Source organism: Pollicipes pollicipes, unplaced genomic scaffold, assembly GCF_011947565.3.
Source record: "Pollicipes pollicipes isolate AB1234 unplaced genomic scaffold, Ppol_2.1 Scaffold_7261;HRSCAF=8764_pilon_pilon_pilon, whole genome shotgun sequence".
In the NCBI taxonomy this organism is placed as follows: domain Eukaryota; kingdom Metazoa; phylum Arthropoda; class Thecostraca; order Pollicipedomorpha; family Pollicipedidae; genus Pollicipes; species Pollicipes pollicipes.
In genome coordinates, this window is record NW_023597054.1 from 27,621,390 (window position 1) to 27,642,269 (window position 20,880).

At 48.9% G+C, this 20,880-nt stretch overlaps 1 protein-coding gene across 1 annotated transcript in view; it reads right to left on the reverse strand.

The window, feature by feature from the left end:
* Positions 1 to 20,880, reverse strand: part of LOC119111262 (DE-cadherin) — a 29,689-nt gene that overhangs the window by 1,770 nt on the left and 7,039 nt on the right. The window contains exons 4-20 of the mRNA XM_037235083.1: positions 18,714 to 18,855; positions 18,292 to 18,383; positions 17,850 to 17,975; positions 17,002 to 17,151; positions 16,255 to 16,449; positions 15,728 to 15,930; positions 15,041 to 15,227; positions 14,679 to 14,855; positions 14,067 to 14,259; positions 13,343 to 13,489; positions 9,204 to 9,319; positions 8,337 to 8,495; positions 7,668 to 7,802; positions 2,441 to 2,590; positions 1,476 to 1,647; positions 796 to 1,004; positions 152 to 337 (exon numbers count right to left, since the gene is read on the reverse strand). Of these exons, the coding sequence (XP_037090978.1) occupies positions 152 to 337; positions 796 to 1,004; positions 1,476 to 1,647; positions 2,441 to 2,590; positions 7,668 to 7,802; positions 8,337 to 8,495; positions 9,204 to 9,319; positions 13,343 to 13,489; positions 14,067 to 14,259; positions 14,679 to 14,855; positions 15,041 to 15,227; positions 15,728 to 15,930; positions 16,255 to 16,449; positions 17,002 to 17,151; positions 17,850 to 17,975; positions 18,292 to 18,383; positions 18,714 to 18,855 (2,739 nt within the window). The remainder of the gene's footprint in view (positions 1 to 151; positions 338 to 795; positions 1,005 to 1,475; positions 1,648 to 2,440; positions 2,591 to 7,667; positions 7,803 to 8,336; positions 8,496 to 9,203; positions 9,320 to 13,342; positions 13,490 to 14,066; positions 14,260 to 14,678; positions 14,856 to 15,040; positions 15,228 to 15,727; positions 15,931 to 16,254; positions 16,450 to 17,001; positions 17,152 to 17,849; positions 17,976 to 18,291; positions 18,384 to 18,713; positions 18,856 to 20,880) is intronic.

A 20,880-nucleotide genomic window follows, 5' to 3' on the forward strand; every position in this document is an offset into this window, starting at 1 on the left:
ACAGGGACGCCGGCACGCCAGTGGGGGTGTGGGCGAGATGTCTGCTGCCCGCTGGCTGGCGCTCGTCGTGCGGTACCTCGCTCGGGGAGAACTACAGCCGCATCGATCCCGTCCGCGCCAGGAGTGGCGTCGAAATCGTGCGTCGACTTACCTGGAACTTGAGCGGGTAGGAGCCGTTCGGAGTGCCGTAGCGGATGGTGATGTCGCCCGTGTCCGCGTCTAGCTCAAAGTAACCGCTTGTCTGCGCGTTGGCCCAGGAGAAGGTTTTGTCGGGCAGGTCCCAATCGTCCGGGTCTTCCACGTACACGCGGCCCACCACCGTCTCCGGCATCTGGCCCTGCACGCCGACGTCGAGCACGTCACTGGCGCAGACTCCGTCGGTTCCATCTGCTGTATCGCGCACAAACCACTTCATTCTTGACCTTTTCAGCACTGGCTTTTTTGCGTCGCAGGTAATGCCGCAATTTTCATCGTGATGCTGTTACCGTTGGATCATTGCCGAGCACAGGGCGCAGTATTTTCCATTAGAATATGGGTGTGCATCAGATAAAGTGGTGCCAGGCTCCACTATATTACTCACGTTCTCCCAGCCGCTCCTTAACCGTAAATACGACTTCGATCGCACAAAGTACGAAACATCCATCAAGCCACAGGCCACACACCTTTGCAGGACGAAAATTAGGCATCTGCCCACTCGGCGCCGCTCACCATTCCTGAAAGCCAATCCCCTCTAAGGTCTAAGGTCAAGTCAGCTCCCCTGTGCGCTCCTCCCGGGCCCGGTGCCCCACCGCGAACCTCGAAGTTAAAGACGTCGATGACACTGGATCCCGGCTTCATGTCGTTGTCGTTCTCGTCGCCGACGATGATGGTGAAGAGGCTGGTGCCGGTTAGCGTTGCGGGCTCGGCCAGAGTGTTGTCGCTGATCACCACCGGCACGGTGTACGACTTCTGCTGCTCGCGGTCCAGCTTCACCAGTGGACGGATCTCGGCTCGGCTCCCGTTGCCTGGTGGCGCAGCACCGCTCTGAGCGCGCTCGTCTTAACACTCTTTTAACACTCTCGGCACATGGTATGACCACTCAGAGCTCTGAGTAACGTGATAGGGACTAGAACACTAGCAGAGCTTACCTGCCCCGAAGCAGCCTTTGATAGATCAGAACGGCCTGAAGGCACGGCAGTCGTCTCATCAGGCTCCAGCACAGCAGCACGGGCGGCGGTGTTCATCGTTCCGCAAGACTACCCACGGCGGTCCCGGCCACGAGGTTCAACTGTCAGCCGGACTCAGACGGAATGTGAGGCGCCGGTCTGACCGCCGTCGGTCTGAATGTCGCCCTCCAGCCCGAGCCACCAGCAAGCCACTGGTGACGGCACCGCAGCGCCGCAATGTCGCGTTCGCGTGGACGGGAACGGACCGCTGACCGCCGCCGAAGGCAACAGCTCCGTTCCTCGGTCGCCAAGAGCACGGCGCCGTCTTACCGGCGGTCCGGACACCGAACTTGTTTCGTATGTCGGCCGATGAACTCGGATCCAGCCAGAAGGTATACGGCGGTCCGTTCTTCTCGTGGTCGTCGTAGTCATCTGCCTCCACCGAAATAACAATGTCGTCCGGCGACTTGTTCTCCATGATGACGGGAATCGACGCGTCACTCTGTTGAGAGCGACAAAGGGAGCAGTTGTGCACGGCGGACAACACCTGGCATCACAGCTGAGGTCTCGCGACCGGTACAATGCCACAGTAATGCAACCAGAGTAATGAGGTCGTCATGGCCACGGGACGACTAATTTGACTCTGGAATGTTTCACCGAGGTGCCATCCGATGCCTTAGGTTCTTACACCGTCCATAGCAAATATCGGTAGACGTAGCTCGTCTCACTTGTGTAGGACACACGGCATATGCTGGACAGCTGTTTACGAAGTGCTGCACCCGCTGAGGTCATATCAGCGTCCAGCGGAGACAGCCATAGCCGAGAATTCAACTCGGTTATCCGCGCGTCAGTCTGATGTTCCATTGGGCCCGCCCTCATGTTGTCTACGTGCTCGCTTCTCACGCCTGAAGTCCATTCATAGTGTCCCGAGATGTCTCTCGAATTTTTTACCATCGATTGTCCATTGGGACAATCGGTCCGACGGGGATGCTGGCGTGCGTCACAACGGGTGACTAAAATTCGGACGATGAGCTGCATGAAGATATAAAGACACTAGCAACATGGTCACACCTAGACGGAGTAGGTCCCTGTCCAGTGGTTCAGCGAGGTTTTGGTTTCGATCTTGGTCCTGGCAGTCTCTTGCACCGTCGCTGTGGATTACCGATGGTGCCTTTCCTAACCCGATGACCTGCCGGATCTGTCGCGGCTGGAAGTGTGGCCGGACAACGCTGACCAGATCGGTGATCTAGTTCCTGCAGATCCGGAGGCCTGGTCACATCCTGGACGCCACTGACCTGGATCAGGTACGGCGCGTTGTCGTTGATGTCGGTCAGCGTGAGCTTGAAGGGCACCGTGGATCCGATGCCGTCGCCCCCGTCGTCCCAGGCCTCCACAGAGAGCTCCCAGACCTCGCGGCCGCCCGTGCCCTCGTCCCGGTCCAGCGTCTGTCGGCGCAGGCGCAGACGTCAGCCGAGCCCGCCCCGCGCCGGCCAGCGGGCGGACGGCGAGGCAGTGATAGAGCTGTTGGGCTTGATAACACCGCACTCTGGTCTGGTGACAACGTAGATCGGTAAACTGGTTGGTGCACGGCGACGAGGATAGCCTCTTCTGTGTTCCAGATTCATGTACTTTCCTCGTCTCAGCGATGGCGTACATCTTCTTTGGCTGGCTCTGTTGCACTGGCATGCAGGGGTGTCAATTTTTGTAAATGATTGGGGGCCGGGCCAACAGCCCGACAATATCTCCTCCCCCTCCATTTTTTTTCCTCGACGGATCTAGTCCACTTCGTTTTGACAAAAGATAGTTAATATCTTAAATTAAGTATACCTAAAAATAGTATCTAATTTAAGCAGCGTAGTACTCATGCGGGGGCAGTTCTAAAGGGGCAGTTCTAGCGGAGGTTTATTTAAGTTATGGTTTTTGCGTAAATCGCGAGCGGCATACGCAAATTTTGGTCCGAATTTGGCGTCGCACCACGATTCTTTACTTCAACTAGGTCATAGAATCAACCATTGTAATCAACATCACCATAACCCATATTGCTCAACAATACTCAGTTATATTCAATAACTCATAACAAACAATTCACATTGAACATTATCTGCATTGGATTGAGGCTACAAGCAACTGCATCAAAAAGATGCATAAATGCGCTCTGTACATAACAGGAAAGGTAAGCTTCTAACTGTGGTGTAGTAAATGCGAGTGCTTTTAATAGGATCATGACATGTAAGTTGTTCAGGGCACTGGCGAGGAATATTATTCGCATATATATGACAGTAGTATTAGCCTTATTCCTTGGAAAAACCAGGAGAATGGAGATATCGTCTGCTGATACAGTTTTTAGTTGCAGATATAGTTATATAACTATAGATATAGTTTTGTATATTATCGACTTCTGCTTTGTTTCGATAAAGGCGTTCTGCCGAAATATCAACCAAACTGTATATCCATTCCCCTGTTTTTTTTCCGACGAATAATGCTAATACTGCTCTCCTTTCTATAGGATCATGACATGCTGACTTATTTCTAAATCGTTGCTGCGCGCCTAAGGTGAGCGTAAATTTCCGTTCAATGGATAAAAGCCACATCATTTAAACCAGTTTAGTTTTGTGAGGGCTAGTTCTTCAGCGACACAACAAAGTTCCAGCCTACAAAAAGACATTTGACTTAAATGTGCAAGATTATTTACAATCAAATGGCAGCATTCTCTGTCGCATCCGGAGCACTTTAATTCGTGTGTTTTTAATACAGTGTCGAAAGTTGAAAAAGTAGCCTTCGCCCCTCTTTCTTCATTCTTGCATTATCTTACATCCCCGCGACGCTCAATTTAACAGGGCAACATGCACCAGCCACGAGAGGGCTTAAGTGCCCGCCTGGTGAGTTTTGTACGAGTGACGAGTACATACCAAGTATGGTTACCGGACAAGAGTCGTATGGGAAAAAGTCGAACGGGGAAAGCGAACTGCAAAGTAGTCGAATGGAATACTCGTGAACGGCAATAAAGTCGAACCGGAAGAAATCGAAGCATTAAACATCATAGGGGATGCAAGTCGATTGGAAAAAGCCAAACGAAAATGTCCAAAAACAAAATGCCGGAAGAGATGCAAGTCGACAGAGATAAAAGCGGAATCGGGAAAAACGGGGCAAATATTCGAAATGAACAGCAGTCGACAGGGACAAAATTTGAATTGGAAACAGTCAAAGGACAAAAAGTCGAAGGACACGGGGTGAAAAGTCGAATAGGAAAATAATTAAAAGGACGAGTAATATAGATGAGTAAAAGTGAATTGTGATAAATATGAACAAGCTCGTAGTGAAAGGGATCTAAGGCAAAAGAGTTGCCAGCATTTGCTGCGTGGTATGGAAGGGGCTGACGCTGATGGCGACACCGTATCTGTATAAACCGCGGAATACTACAACAGTAACAAAACGCAGCCAAAAAAGAACACATAGACCACAACATTCCAGTTGAAACTCAAGCTATCTCTTATATGGCACCGAAAAGCGTAAGGATGTCAGAAATACTACCATTGTTCCAATTAATGGCATCATGCATTTATCGGAGTTTGATTATTTTTTATTGCTTTCTAGGTCACTGGTGATATTATTTGACAAAGGAAGTCAAGGAGCAGTTTATAGACATCGTGTTTCTCCGAGCCAGTGGGCTTCAATGCGTACAATGCTCAAGGGCCTATATTAAAAAATGTACCATGCACGAAGCTCCATATTGCCGTGTAAACACACCAAACGTCGTGGCGGAAGGCCATCTTCGATAGAGGGCTGAAGTTACACTGATTACATTCGTGACGTGGCGAAACGCGTGGTGACAGTTTCGCCTTCCAGAATAGGTGTTCGCATATAGCTCGTGAAAGGGGGTCATTTGACCTTTGGCTTGACAGTGTCATCCAGGGCAGCCGGCAGTCATGTAGTCGCGTGGCACGGTGCAAGTCCTCTCGTACTATTTGGGTAAAAGACCAAGGCAAAGTGGGCCCGTTGAACGTGCATTACAATAATGAGATGGTGAGTTCGGAGTGCTGGCAATAATGCATGCTCAGCACGGAATTTGATAAAAAAACCGGTCTCAGCGACACTTTCGCTTTCCGTATTGTTTATCAGTTTGTAGCTGAAGTGGGCCTATAATCTGGACTAACGATGCCACGCCACAAAAGCTATGTCACCCCATTTTGTTTTCTCATCAGCCCTAGCAATAAAGCACTTAAGCTTTCAGCTTCAAGTGAAACGATGTTAGGTTCGCAACCCGCCATAGGTAGAGGACCAAATGTCGCTTGGCATCAAAGAGGCCACGAGACGGGTGAATTAGCAGCGCTAATATCATGTTTGAGTGGCGGGGAGAAAAAGCATCTGGGCTTACGTTGAACAGATTAAACAAAAACCGTCAAATGTAAAATGGTTCATTGTCAATGTCTTAAGTTACCTACCAACTTGATAAAATAATTTTGAGGTTGAGGGTCAAGTTAGCCCGATGCACCCTCCATGGTGACGTCACTACGAGAGGGGGTCAAAGGAGGTAGTCGTTGTGTGATGGCCAACGTTTCCCTACGCTTTTACAATATTTCAGGAAAACATATTGGGGTGCCTAAGCCAACATGAAGGGCCGACTCAACATTAGGAGGGCCAGAGCACTCACAAAAGAATACAAATCGGCACCCGTGCTGACATAGTACGAAGAACGCGAGCGAAGCAATTGCAGCCTGAGGCCGCTGTGCATCCAAACGAAATATACAAAAAACAATAGTGCCTCCTGAAGGATTTCACTCATATACAGCCTAACGGGTGGAGTATCCGAGACCGTACGGAGTTCGAGGCCAAATCGTGTTCTGCGACACGCGGGCGGAGACTGAGGGTGTGTTCGGTGGCGCTGCGTGCTGCAGGGGATCACAGCCACGCTCAGCCAGTGGGCGGCCGCCAGCGCACGGGTCACCGGCGAGGCGGGGTGCGCTTTGCCAGACCGGGGGAGTCCAGAGTGGACGGAGGGACCAGTGGCCAGTTTCGTTACGGGAGAATGCTGTACGAATGTACGTATGGGTTAACTTACAAGTTTTGTTTCGAATCCGGTTGCGTAAAGTAGGGAGTATGCACTCCCACGCTCGTAAAATTACACTATTTACGATGGCATCTGAAAAAGAGTTACTCCGCACTTTACCAAGCATCCATCGGTTTTCATGAACGCACCTGACTTAATCATGGAGTAGACATTCACTTCAAAACTGAAGTAAGATGAAGAGATGCTCTGGCCCGTAGTAAAATCGGCAGTAGTGATCATGGAGGAGCCGGCGCATGGACTTGCAGGAGCGGAGGAACAAGCCATTTGGACCGATAATTTACCTGCAGTGAGAAATTGTTGAGCTATGCAAGGATGTGAAGGTATCAACGGTGGATGTGCCAGTATGTCAGAGAAAATCAATACAACTGCAGCTCGCATTGTAACTTTGTAGGCATCGCAAGCATACGCCAAGAACTGTGAAGGATAAAGGTGGCACCCGTCGTGAAAACCACGTTCTTTCTCTCATGTCGTGGATTTCACGAGTTGATGTTTTTTTTTCTTGCTATGACACGGACAGACACGATATAAGTTCACAAAATGTACTACATAGGGTAGGGATGCAGTCAGCTATTTCAGACAGTTCTGGTCGCTTAGACCATCACATATTGCCTTCACATGTGGTACAGAGAAGCTTAGGATACGAACACACGAACCAAACAGCTTTGTTGACTTCTGTGAGAGGCGGAACAATATGGAGAATTATAAGATGCCTGCATTTCAGCGAATTATAAAAGTGATCGCATATATTCTGTTAATGAATCGTCATACACATCACAAATTCATTACTGAGCTGATCCACAAATAAATACACTTTTTATGTCACCTTAGCAATACTTCTGGATTAATTATAGGCATCTTACCTCTCGAGTCCAAAGCGAGAGCATCGGTGCGATGGGAGCGACTGCTTGTTTTGACGATTTTATTTGCATATTTTATTGACTATTTATTTATCATTATTTTATATTTTATTAACTATTTATCACGAACACTATTTATTGACGATATATTTTACGATAACTTCGGGGGAGAGCTGTCAGGTTTATGATACCGGCGTAGGAAGTGTGGGTTAGGTAGTACACTGAACGGCTTCCTTTTGCCCACTTCTCTTCATGAAACTGGTTACAGGTGGTGTGAGTTAGCGTGCTGAATAGCGCTGTGTTTTCTTGGCTATTCGTTGCTCTAAAGTATCATGCGCTACGATTACCGTTTAGCTGAGGCGTGAGCGGACGTGAAGTTGGGCGAGGAAACACCATAACATAAAATTGTACAACTTTTTCGAAGCTCGTGCTATACGCATGGTGTTGATGTAACCACGAATAGCATAGAAAAACAAAACTCTTGACAGAATGTCGGTAATAACAGCGGTACAAATAACCAATTCTTAGCTTTCATCAGATTTTCTAAACGTCATGACACATCGGTCAGTTCAACGACGGTGGCTCAGTGCCAGTTACCTTCAGAACCACCACTTCTCCGCTGGGGTTTATGCTGAAGACGTTGTCCTGAGGACGGTCTGGGTATACTCCTGGGCCCGACAGCGTGTAAATGATGGAGGGTTCGCCGACCGGATCAGGGTCAACGGCCCTGACCTGGAGATCACAACCGCTTGTGAGCTGCGACAATGGAAATTACACACCGCCTGAAACCTGCTTTAAACCCATTTGGTCCCTACATTATTCCTTTTAACAGTGCGCTACGGATTTTGCCATACTTGATCGTGAATTGAGACCCAGACGTTCACCGACTTCCTTTCGCCCCCTAATGACTGGCTTAACATACTATGCAGTGCTGCGAATTGAATTATAATGTGCCACCGAGAAACTACGATGGAACACCCACAGCGAAGCTACACTTAAGATGCCGGCCAAAAAGTGGGACCAAAAGGCATGGCTATGTTGAGAGCTGAATGAATGGTTCATTGCTCATACCTATGCGTGAGACTAAATGTCGCACGCAAGATACTCTGTAAGGCCAGTAATGCCGCACATGTAATTACATATACGGTTAACACGCTGAGCGTTATCCAAGCGACAAACACAAGCACCGCACTTCTTTGAAGTGTCACGAACTCTTAAATCGCGAGTCTGACGATACTATTTGTTTTTGACGTGAACGAAGCTGACCTTGAGGATTGGCGTCGATGAAAGGTAGCCTTCGCGCAGTTTCTGCTCGTAGGTTTGCTTGTCAAACACGGGAGGCATGTCATTCTGGTTGATGACCTCGACATCAACCTCGTGGGTGTCTTCGTACTTCCCGTCAGACGCAGTTACGGTTATGACGTACTGGGGAAGAGCAACAGGTCAGGTCAAGCTGTAGTACAGTCATTTTACGTTACAGCCAGGTCAAACCGTTACAGCCGTTACAGTCAAGCCGTTGCGGCGAGCGGCAAATCACGTTAACCATTCAAAGACATCTTATACTGTTAAGGGGAGACAGGTTATATTGAACAGCCAGGGTCGCGATGTGCTGAGGCGTGAAACAGATCGCGTTAGACGGTCACAGTCACGACGTTCTATGGTGGGGCAAAAGCCACATTGGACCACGGACGGTATCATTGTTCGAACCATCATTTTCGCCTGGCATGTTACCGTCTCACTGTTCTCGTCGGGCGTACCAAGGCTGTACAACGTTCCAGTTATGTTGCAACACAAAGGTGATATGCTTTAGAATATAATTCTGAGAGCTGCCCTCTTAGGAATATCCATGACGATTGGAGATGAATATGTATGGTGTTGCAAATACAGATATTCATTAATGACGCACAATGATGCTCGCTGCATGATGGCTTTAGCTCTCCCGTTGAATAAAACATTGTTCTTTTTCCCACATCGAATTGGGAAAACATTTCACTATTTCGAAATCCATATTTCACAATGTGATATAACCTCTCAGTGGTCTAGCTTTAAAATGAAACACGCCAAATGCGCACAGAAATGTTTTGTGAAATCGAGAAGATGAGCATAACCGACATGTGGCGGAAATACCCTTACCTTGCGGATGGCCTCGAAGTCGATTTGGTTTTTGACTGTTACCACACCCGTATCGGGCTGAATGTCGAACGCAGCACCAAAGTTGCCGTCGGTGATCTGGTAGTTGATCTTCGAGTCTGTGTTATGGGCATAACCAGGGAACAAAAATCACTTGGTGGCGCATCATCACTTGGCGAGTATTACTTTTGAGTACATGTTTTCGTGAGTGGCTTGTGCTTCCATCGAAACACTGATCAGACGTCTGATAACGGGTGAGGCCACATGTTGAGTGGGTCTTTTGCAATCGGTAACAACATTTTCAAAGTGAGTAGCCCGGCTGTCATGTCATTAAAAAACTGATCATTCTACAGTCACTGAAGGCACGATCGCACGCAGTTCTTGACAACAGGAATATCAATTATGTAATGTAAAAGCGTATAATGTGTATGATGCAGTTGGAAATAGAAGTGTAATGCATATATAAAAAACGAAGAATTGAATTCATAATTGTTGAATTAAGTAGGTTTTCCGCAGCATTGAATTGCGCCAGGATCTGACGTATCACATTCGATTAAAGGAAATGTTCCACATTTGAGTCTGCCGCTGAGGCTGCATGGCGTCACGTGCCTCTCACCCTGGCAGACAGGGCGGACTCCGCGAGGAATCGAACCCCGTATCTCTGGTACTCCGTCATCACTCCGACCAGTGCCCTGCATTACGCAGTACAAAACGTGATTCGTGTTCGGATCGATCCGCGCTCTTGTTTTCTTCCTGGCTTAAGCCGACTTTTTGCGAAACCCAGCCTGTCCGGGGCGAGCAGCATGTGCCAGTCACTAGTGGGCCAAAAGGGCCACCTGATGGGGTTCCCGTCCGACCGCCAAGCGCACACCCCTTGGAGGGCTGCCTGTGCGGGCTTAGTCCCGACGGTTGTGCCCCCAGCCACATGAAGTCCTGCGTACCATTATTCATCTTCTTTATTTCATAGCCCTGGAATGATCGGCACTGGTCGAAAGGGCTCTAATGAAAATAATATCATAAATGACCGTGTAAAATAGCAGATCGTTTGACATAAAAAGCTATATTTTCCTTGTAAAGTCACTGACCTATGGTAGGTCAAGGTCAGGCCACGCATTTAAAGAGGACAATTTCCACGGTAACGTTCAATTCCTCAATCTTTCAAATCAATCTTGTGCAACAACAGAGTGTTAGACGAAGCCATACACCTCTGAGATAGTTTCTTAGGCATCACAACAGTGGAATGAAGAAACCCCATTGACCTAGCGTCAGGTATGAATTTTGGGCCTAGGTCGAAGCCAACTTGTTTTATGGGGTCAGGTATGACCTTACCTAGGGTCCCTAGGGTCAGGTATGAATTTGGGGCCTGGGTCGAAGCCAACTTGTTTTATGGGGTCAGGTATGACCTTACCTAGGGTCCCTAGGGTCAGGTAAAAATTTTGGGCCTAGGTCGAAGCCAACTTGTTTTATGGGGTCAGGTATGACCTTACCTAGGGTCCCTAGGGTCAGGGTCAGGTAAAAATTTTGGGCCTAGGTCGAAGCCAACTTGTTTTATCACTCTGGAGTGTATTAGAGTTTTATCACTCTTTATCACTCTTGTTTTATGACTCTGTGTGGGATAGTTTTTGGTACTCACTTCGACTTCATTGATAACAGAAACCGCATTATGCATCTTCAACAGATTTTTGAAAGGTACGGATAGGTCACTGACCTAATATGACCCAGGCTGAAATTTGGTTTTGAGGAACATACTGCATAGCGTAATTTTTGACGCTTATTTGAACCCGAAACTTAAAGCAGTACTATTTTATTTTAGCACCACAACCTCCAAAAGTTCAAACAAGGTATCTGATCACAAATGAGCACCAGTGATATTTTATTTAGAACAGGTACCTATGTTCTGGGTCACACTGGACACCAATCTGGAGTTTGGCCTTGTTTGAACTGGTGTGACCCGAAGGTCATGACATAGGAACCCCATATTTCTACGCAAGTGAATTCACGCACAGGCCAAAAGATCCTGTGAGTTTAGTGTTCCCAGCTCTCTCCGTTTCTGAGATAATAGGGGTCAACGTAACTCCCCCACCCGAGCAAATATATTCAACTGGCCACCCGGGCCCGTACTAAGCAGTGTTCCACTTTTGTATCAGGTTTTGATCTGAACTGGTTATTTTGAAGACTATCCGGTGCAGATCACAACCCTATCTTTCTTAAGGCATTAATCCCGCTAGTTTCTGAGCTCTACGCCTGCGAAGATTTGTAGACTATTTCGGGAGATTATTTCAAGGTTATCCAGGCGTCCATGGCGCCACAATGACGCCTCTCAAATCTTCCCATTTTATTAGCCATGCGGCCATCAAGTCCAAGAAAGACATATTTGTCGAGTCGTTCAAATATGGCGTTCATGAGCACGATTTCCAGATGCAAGGGCCGTCAATCGGCTATTTATCAATGCTTTGCAAGGTACAATAACGTAATCAAACCATGATCCATTGAGGAGCATACTTATTAAGCAGATAATTTTGCTGCCTCTAGCAGTCTGTTCAACTTAAAAAAGCATGCCGATAGATATAAGTGAGTTTGCTTCATCATGCCTGATGCTTGTTTCAATATCTTCGAATGTGAATATTCCCTGTAATGTTGCGAATCGTACCGACGTGCACAAGACACGAATGATGCGATACTTGCTATTGCTCATATTTTTATCAATATCACTTTTCATCAGTCAGTCATATTTCCTTCACACAAAACACGGCATGACCGTTGAGGTAGTGGTATTTCCCAGACGTGTCTATGATGTCATACATGCCTGTGTGACCTTGAAATGGTCTGCATGAAATAGCCTACACAAGTTCGCGGGCACCAAGTTTAGAAACAAGAGTGTTTTGAATCTTTAAAGGGCATGGCTATGAACTGCAGTGAATGATGTTCAAAATGGCTACCTCAGCTCAGCACCTCATAACTGTGGACACTCCCTTTAACCCTCACCCTGATTCGCCGTTTTTCATAACACGGACTGATAGGGGAGTCGATCGGCACCCTTCCCTCCCCCAAGGCGTTTTCATATTAATAGAGATAGAGCTTAACAAAAAATATCACTGGATTGGTCTTAGCGTGATCCGGCGATTGGCACCGGTTTTTATGTTTTTGAGGCCGAAAATTGTCCCCACTACGTCAGGTGAATGATGAAATTTTCTAGAAAATTGCACGTTTTCAGATCTACAGCATTATACCTACGAGACTACGCCTTGTGACGACACAAGACCTAAGCGGTCGTGTTCCTTGCTCAATTCTGAGTATGATAGTGTATATTTGTACGTGGTTTGAGCATAAAATTATGATATATAGTTCCGTTAATGTAACAATGTCGGCCCACCGCGCGCGTTCCGTGGCGCGGTCGATCGCCACCCACCGCCCGCGCCGGCCATAAACCGCCGTGGTGTTCCTAAAAAGAAACCGCCGCTGCTCCGAGACCAGAAAAATTGGGAATGCGTTTTTTGTGTCAAAACACGCGCAATGGATAGCTCATAGGCTACTGAAAGTTGAGCGTGTTTGCACGCCATGTCGGAGCGGTATCCTCTACAGGCCTTAGGGCAAGGGTCGCATCGACACTCTCCCCTGACAGGGCCAGGGTTGACGTTATACACATGACAATTTTGTGGACCATCCAGGAAAAACGCAAACAGACAAAAAGCAAAAGAAGAGCGGCGAAGATGGATCGTAAGCCGCCGTGGATGGCACGGATCCGAAAGGGGCTTAGATCTTTGCAACCAGGTGTCGCGGTGCCTTGATACGAGCTAGTGTCAAAGGAGAAGATAACAAAGGTACTGGCAAAGGCGTGGTGCAATCTGTGCGGACCAGGGATTTTCCCAGTGTGGAACTTTGTTTAAGATTGATGTCACACATCGGCAGCCAGAACAGATGTACATTTGCAATCAGCTGCGCTGTTAAGTGCGATGTGCCGGCGACTGCTCACTAGGGCTCTCAGCACTGTCTGGCACATAAGTGCGTCAGAAATCGACCAGAAAGCGGACAATTCCGGCGATGCGTAAGGGAATTTGTTGATGGCTATAGGCTCTACCCGTTCAGCGGTCCATCGTTTGTGGTTAATGGGGCATAGTTATCACTCAGCTTGCGAATCTTACCGTCGTCCTCGTCTTTAGCTGATATGTCGAAGACCTTGGAGCCGATATCGGAGTTCTCTATCACGGAGGCCTTGTAGACGCCAGAGGGATCAAACGACGGAGGGTTGTCGTTCTCGTCGCCGATCTCCACTGTGACGCGATGCTTGGCTGTAGAAATGACCGGAATTAGTGATCCCTCCGTTTGCTACGGGTAATCAGCGATGTTGCTAAGCCCCGGCACGATGGTCTGGGAGGGTGGGACCCTTGGCTTCTTCTCCGCGTGTTACGTCGTAACCGATACGCCAAGCACAATGCAGCACGGTGGGTGGTGACAAGAGTGCAGTTGTAGTCAAATGAACAGGCATACTTCGCAGGACTGGAGAGCCTAGTGATTCAGGGAATGCCAGACCTCTCGGGTTCATAACGACTTCGGGTTCTCTCTCTAAGACATATCTTGTTTAATGGAGTTAGATGACGTCATAGCGGAACAAAACTTTCTTGATCTGCTCGATCCAACCACTACGACGTTTGTGCTTATGCACGCGTAATGCGTGTACGCATTTAGCCCTAAAATTCCTCCAAAAATGAGAAAGCTGGTGCCCTGATGCCCGGCCGAAAAGTATACAGCCTGGAAGAGAACACCTCTGGGTGGCACCTGCGTCGTACCGCCAAACCCCGCCTCCACGCCCAGCGGCGGTATCGCGTGTCCGCCCGGGGCCGCATCTCCACGTGGCGTCGCGCCTACCCTGGTTAGGCTGGCCGTTCTTCTGGATGTCGGACGGGCTGCCGTCCTCCGCGAGCACGGTGATGGTGTAGAAGGGAGACGGCCGCGACTCGTCCTCCCGGTCGAACCTGACGCGGGTCGACACCCGGCCCGTACCCGACTCTATGCTGAATAGCTGGTACTCGGGCGATTTTCGGTCCAGGCTATAACTCACCTGCGCGACAGACGGGTGCTCAATGATCGCACGGGAGGCCGAAGGCCCAACACCCGAGGATAGAGAGGACAAATCAGTTTTACTGCTTATTTCAGCATCTCACGATAAAGCTCATTTGCAATCATATTTTTAGGTGAAGAAAGAACCTGAGGTGAGGAGGTGAGCAATGGAATGACAGGGAGGAAAGAGTAAAACCAAATAGAAAATGAAGAGGGAGACAGACAGACAGACAGACAGCCAGACAGACAGACAGCGAAAGTGTCTGTCTGTACCTCTTTCTCTGTGCAGTGTGAAAGAGGTACAGCGTGAGAATGGGAAGACATTTCTCCTTACTCTGTCTTTTTAGTTCGTAATTAATGTGCTGCATCTCGGTGACTAGCATAATCTCGGTGGTCGACATTGCCTTCCCACAGACTGACCTGGTTGTTGGGTGAAGTGCTGTCACCGTCCACAGCCGTCGCCACCTCCACAAAGGTACCCGGTGGTGAGTTCTCGGGGACCATCGCTCGGTCAGTGCCGTAAAATATAGGAATTTCGTCGTTCTTGTCTCGTAGCCTAATCTCGAACGTGACCTCTGCTCTGGTTCGCTGGTCCGTCTGACAAGTACAGGGATTCAGTCACAAGAAACGCAGCGGCTCTCACCTACTACTACGCCTGTGCGTCGTTCACAGGGACCGAGTATGGCAGGCTGTACTACACACTTATTTGGAAGTTTGCCGCATAGGCTGGTTATCTAGTTTGCCAACAGTCGCAGGTGATGTCCAGAAAGCACCCTGCTTACCGTGGCCTCGACAGTGATATTGTACGCCTTGATCTGCTCGTAGTCCAGTTGCCGACTTCCGCCGTATCGAACTATAGCGCCACCTTCGCCGTCCTCGTCCACTACAAACGTGCGGAACTTGTTGGTATGCTCCTGGGAGCCGCTCACGACGTCGTAGTAGACGTTGGGACTGCCCGGCAGCTTAGACCTGCCACAGACAAAGCGTGACGTATCATCACGAGGACTTCTGTAAGCAGTCTTCGCTCACAAAAGACAAATCATAGTTTTGGAGGTTTTCGAAGTTGTTTCCAAAACGTCACGGATAAAGTGATGATACTAGAGCCAACAGCGAAGTGTCACGAATGTAACGCTGCTCCCGTGGCTGATCACACTACATCACAGCACCAGCTTTATGCAAATTCTGGAGGTTGGGCAATGCTCACACCCGTCTCATGTTGGAGACGACGACGCGGCATTGAGCGCAGCATTCGTCAGCGAATGCGGGGAGCATCGCTCACACGGAATTTAGCCGGGTGACGAATGTTTCCGGACGGGGGACGCCCGCACGACTCGCGCGGCTGGCGGCACCTATCTCTCACGAAGAGCGCTCCGACCCGGAGTCGGGGGGTGGGTGTCGGCTCACACCGAAGAAGACAGTCACATGGCCTTGACTTCAGGCAGTCGGTACCTAGGACAGAGGACACTCACACGGCCTTGAGTCGAGCGATGCCTGTCTCCGTGTCGCGATAGTTCTCATCCAGAGTGTAGACTGGGTCGGGTTTCACGATGAACGAGGGCGGCCGCGTGCTGGAGTCCTTGACAGTGATGATGACCTGCGCCTCGCTGGACCGAGGCGGTTCGCCCTGATCGCTGGCCACCGCCTCCAGGCGGATTTCAGAGTCGATGGCGAACTAGGTCAGCAGAAAAAGAAAACGTCTGACCAAGCTGCACAAACAAGGTTAATCGACGAGACATCCAGTCAGCCAGCCCAACAGCAGTGATGACATTTCTGGACCAAATTATCATATGAGCCAGACAGGAAGTGTACGGTATTGGAGCACTCGCTAGGTTCAATAATGCGGACAAATACCTTGTGTCTGCATGAAAAGGCGTGTCTCCCTCCGACCCCCAGCGACCCCATGCACCTCCTCCACCCTGGCATTTCCCACATTGTCTGCGCCCCGTGCGGATGGGCGGCCAGCCGGCAGCCAGCGGACCCAGCACGGACGGCGCACCTCCACGAGTGGCCTGGTCAGCGTGATGACGCCGGTGCGCTTGTCTATGCCGAAGTAATCGGACGCGTCGGTCGGCCGCACTGCCCGCAGCGAGTACGTGATGGCGCCATTGTCGCCCACGTCGTCGTCCGTTGCCGACACGCGCTCCACCTGCGTGTCTGGCTTGGTGTCCTTGGCGATCGTCTCCAGGTAGTCCTGTGGCAAGAGACGCAGCGGCATCGTATCGTCGTCCTGATCTCAGAAGGATGCAGCAGTATCCTCAGCATTTCAGAAAATGAGCTCGAAAACTATGGTCTATGGCCTAGCTTCGGAGGGGTAGAGTTAACCCACAAAACCGATTTAATTTTTACTTTTCCCAATATTTCGCTCCCTTTGTTACACGTCGTTCGGGGGCTTTGACTCCTTCATGAACCGGATAAGCGGTGAGCGGAACATGCATCTGCCTCCGAAGTCGCCAATGCTGAAAAACAAACATGCTCTCGCAGACGAGTCGCAACGAAAAGAGCAAGCGGTCGACGAACATAAGAAATACATGATAGTCAAGACTAGGTGGGTTATTTGCGTTTATGGCATGTGTGCCATATCGTGGAGGTACATCGGCTCCAGAAGGGCCGAGCCTCTCGATGCAGCCGCTTCGGGCACGTACACTGTTTAGTGCTACTTTCGGCGGCCGCCGACAGGGCAAGATACCAGACTGTGCTGTGAACTTTTTTATTACTACCTTTTTTATTACCAGACTGTGCTTACACTTTTGTCGAACAGTGGGGAGTTGTCGTTGACGTCCAGGACATTGACGATGAAGGCGCAGGTACCCTCCAGAGACGGCTCCCCGTTGTCATTGGCCTTCACAATGACGCGCAACTCCTTGTCGTGGTCCGGCGCGTCCCGGTTAAAGCTCTGCCCGAGGGGAGGACGGGGTGGTGTCAACAAAGGCGCCGGTCCCGGAGACGGCTCCAGAGCCTCGGCGCGCATCTTGTACTCAGAGGCTGCTAAAACAAAAGTCGATTCGAGTTCGGGCTCGTACTCAGCCGTGGATTAAGTGTCAGGGGATAAGCTAACTGAAACCACGATATATATTCACCATGGCTCGTTGTTGATTGGAGTTTTAGGGCACCGCAACTACTGTGGTCATTTCGCGCCCTATTCACTATGGTTATGCAATGCTATCAAACAGGGACTCGCCAGTGATGCATAGACGGTTTTCTCAAAGCACCGAATGTCTCACATCTACCTGTCCTTGAATTGTCAAAAGTGTTACAAAATACTGTAATACAAAAGGTGAGATGTGCAGTGATGTAAATGTAAAAATATGTGCATATATATCGTAAAAAATGTAGTAAGATTGAATTAAAAACACCACAAATGTTACAAAATTTAACGCTGATGCACATATGAGGCATGAAAATTATTTAATAATGATTCGCAAACGTCCTATCAATTCAAAACGAGAGCGAATGCATTTCCGCTCACGAGACGTCCAGAGACACACAACATTCGGACAAAATTGTCTTCCCTTTCACTGTCATCAGGATGACATTCTTCGCATGTTTTCGTCAGCGTTCTCATTCTTTATTTCCCCCGAGTAGTGAGCCTACTTTGGCAGTGGTCAATACGCCCGTCTCTCTGTCAATCTTGAAGAGCGAGTCTGGGGAGCTCGGACTGGTCACCAGTGAGTAGACCAGGTCGGCGTTTGCTCCCTTGTCAGCATCGGTCGCCTTCACCTGGCAAACACAGCGAGGTTAGCCCTGTTCTGAGCTGCGCCCTCATCGATCGCACGCTCGGATCAACAGTGCTGGGAGTCATGTACCATACTTCCGCACAGCTACGTCTGCGCCATGTACGCGTTTCTGGTACAATGTTGGCATTGCAAAGCAGTGAGATAAATGTGCTTCTGACGTCATTTTCGTAGCCCACTAACCGCCTATTGGCTATCCAATTACCTAATTAACTTAGCTAAAGATTAACTCTGCCTAGAAAACGTATTTTAATAAGCCCAAGCACAGCAAACATGATGCAAATGATCTGCTATGCGCTTACCGTTAGTACGAGCGTACTGGCATCCTTGTTTTCTTCTACTTCGGGCTCATACTTGTCACAATCAGGAAACTTTGGACGATTGTTATTTACGTCTGTGGACGCAAGTCGAGATGTCATAAATACAACAGATCCACATAGACACATAGCTCTCAAAGACAAATGCATGTTGCATCTGAGGGGAAGAACAGTAACAAAAAACATCTGTCTCTTTCGTTTGGAGAGGCCACGTGCAAAGCTGAGCAGATGAAGATTATGAGCGATGCAAAATGGGTTCGTGCATGCGTGTGCATGCGTGCGTATCTTTGTATATCTATGGCACAGCTCTTCCTCGGAAGAACACAACTTCCCCAAACACAAAGCTCTGTCCAAGACTGTCCCGAGCCTGGCGTCAGTCCCAACGGCACTCACGGGCTTCTACTGACCTATCACTTCCACCCTGACGGAGGCTGTGGCGTCCTGGTTGTGAGTGTCACGGGCAACCACCGTGAATGAATACTCGTCCTGGGTGAAATTGAACGGACGGTTCACCAGCCGGATCACGCCCGTCTGCTTGTTGATGGTGAACTGTGAACGGAGAGGACCGGCTCATTGAAGTGTGATCTGATGGCGGCGACTGCGGAGTGTATGCTCACTGAAGTGTCATCAGATGACGGCGACTGCGGAGTGTCTGTTCACTGAAGTGCCATCTGATGACGGCGACTGCGGAGTGTTTGTTCACTGAAGTGTCATCTGATGACGGCGACTGCGGAGTGTCTGCCCATTGCGGCGTGATCTGATGCCTGTGGACGGAAGAGTCTCATCACTGAGTGAAGGCATCTGTAATTTAGTGGTCTGGAGTCTGAGCTGCTTGGTGTCGTCTGGCGAGTGACCGTCGACTCCAATCAAGTAGGTGCTGATCACTCTGAGCACATTTACAAAAGGTTAAGCTAGGTCAGACTCATGGCACACATAGACAATATGGTACTTTGGGTCTCGCGACAGTTTCTTCTCATGAGCTGGTGACACTCCATGGGAACCAGGGAGACACGGGCTGGCGGTTGACGTCCGCTTGAAAACAATGCTATTATCTTTATTTCGATATTTCATTAAAACAAGAATTACTGCAGCGTGACGACCATTTCTAAAGGAATAAACAGTTCTCTTCCCAGGCTCTTCAGACTTCTCTTACTTTACACTGTAGATGAGAGGCCTTTTCTTGGTATCATTCCATATTAGTAGATGAGCAAAAGGCAGCAAAATAGCGATATATTGATTAGCATATATATTTGCTCACTTATTAGACTTGTTGTTTCGACAACTGCATGTGGCCAAAGCACGAATATATAAAAAGTTCGGAATTTTTACGCCGAGCTATCAACCTTAAACATACCTGGTGGTATTGATTGAAGTAAATTTTCCACATTTGAAGATATTGAAGCAAGCAGATATGATGAAATAAGCCCACCTATAGCCATTGACATACCTTAGTGATGTATGCTTTTTAGTGGAAAAGACTACTCCACAATGTCTCTGTTTAATAAACATGCTCCTCACTACGTCACAGTTTGATTACGTCATCGTGCCTTGCACAACATTAATTGAGAGCCTATGTACGGTCATGATGTCTGGAAATCGCGCTCCTGCACGCCAGATGTCAATGATTCGGCGACTATTTTTTTTTTTCTTGCCCTTGATCGCCGCATGACCAACTGAATGCCAGCACTTGAGTGACGTTATCATAGCGTCATGGATGCTGGATGACCTTGAAATAGGCTCCCGAAACACTCTGCACATCTCAAGGGCGTGTAGTTCAGAAACTAGAGATGCTTGGGTGTTTGGAAGGGCAGAGCTGTGAACTGCACCGAATGATCTTCCAGATGGCTATTTCATTTCAAAACCTTAAACAAATGTAGAATACTCCATCAAAATCACGCAATAGAGGCAGCAGCGCCTATATTGACAGCTTTCGATACTTGAAGTGGACTTATGAGCATGATGAACGAATGATCTGTTCGCTCTGAAGCTCTCTCGCGGTCTCTGCACTGATGCAGTTGCATAATTATTATTCATGATCAGTTCATGCATTGCTGAACATCAAACACGAAAAAGAGGAGCCAACAGGTCTACCAGAAACCCCATTCTTTACACCATGTCTGCCAAAAAACAAATGTCAAACGTACCTCGTGGTTGTTTTTTTTTCAATAGTTGTTGAATTCGATTGTGTAGCTCACAAACCACATAAGAGATATCGGCAGTGTCCGCACTTGCTCAAAGAATGTCCGTTCGAAATTCGGCACTAGAAGCAGACAAGAGGGTTGGGCCAGCGCGCCTTTATGAGGGTGAAATTGGTCCACGTTAGAGCTTCGAGAACATTTGAACTCCACTTTCTGCATCCTCGTAATATGCTTAGTTTTTGAGACAACAGGATGACTTAAAAAATCGCCAATGCGGCCCCATTGACCTAATTTATTCTGGGAAAGGTGTGGTAGCGCAGGCAGGAGGGCTGGGATACGTGCCCCTCCCTCCCTTAGGTTTTCGAGGGGTCCGAAGAGCCCATCAGAACCTACGATTAAGGGCCCGAAAGGTCGGCCGGAGTCGCATCGGGTGCGG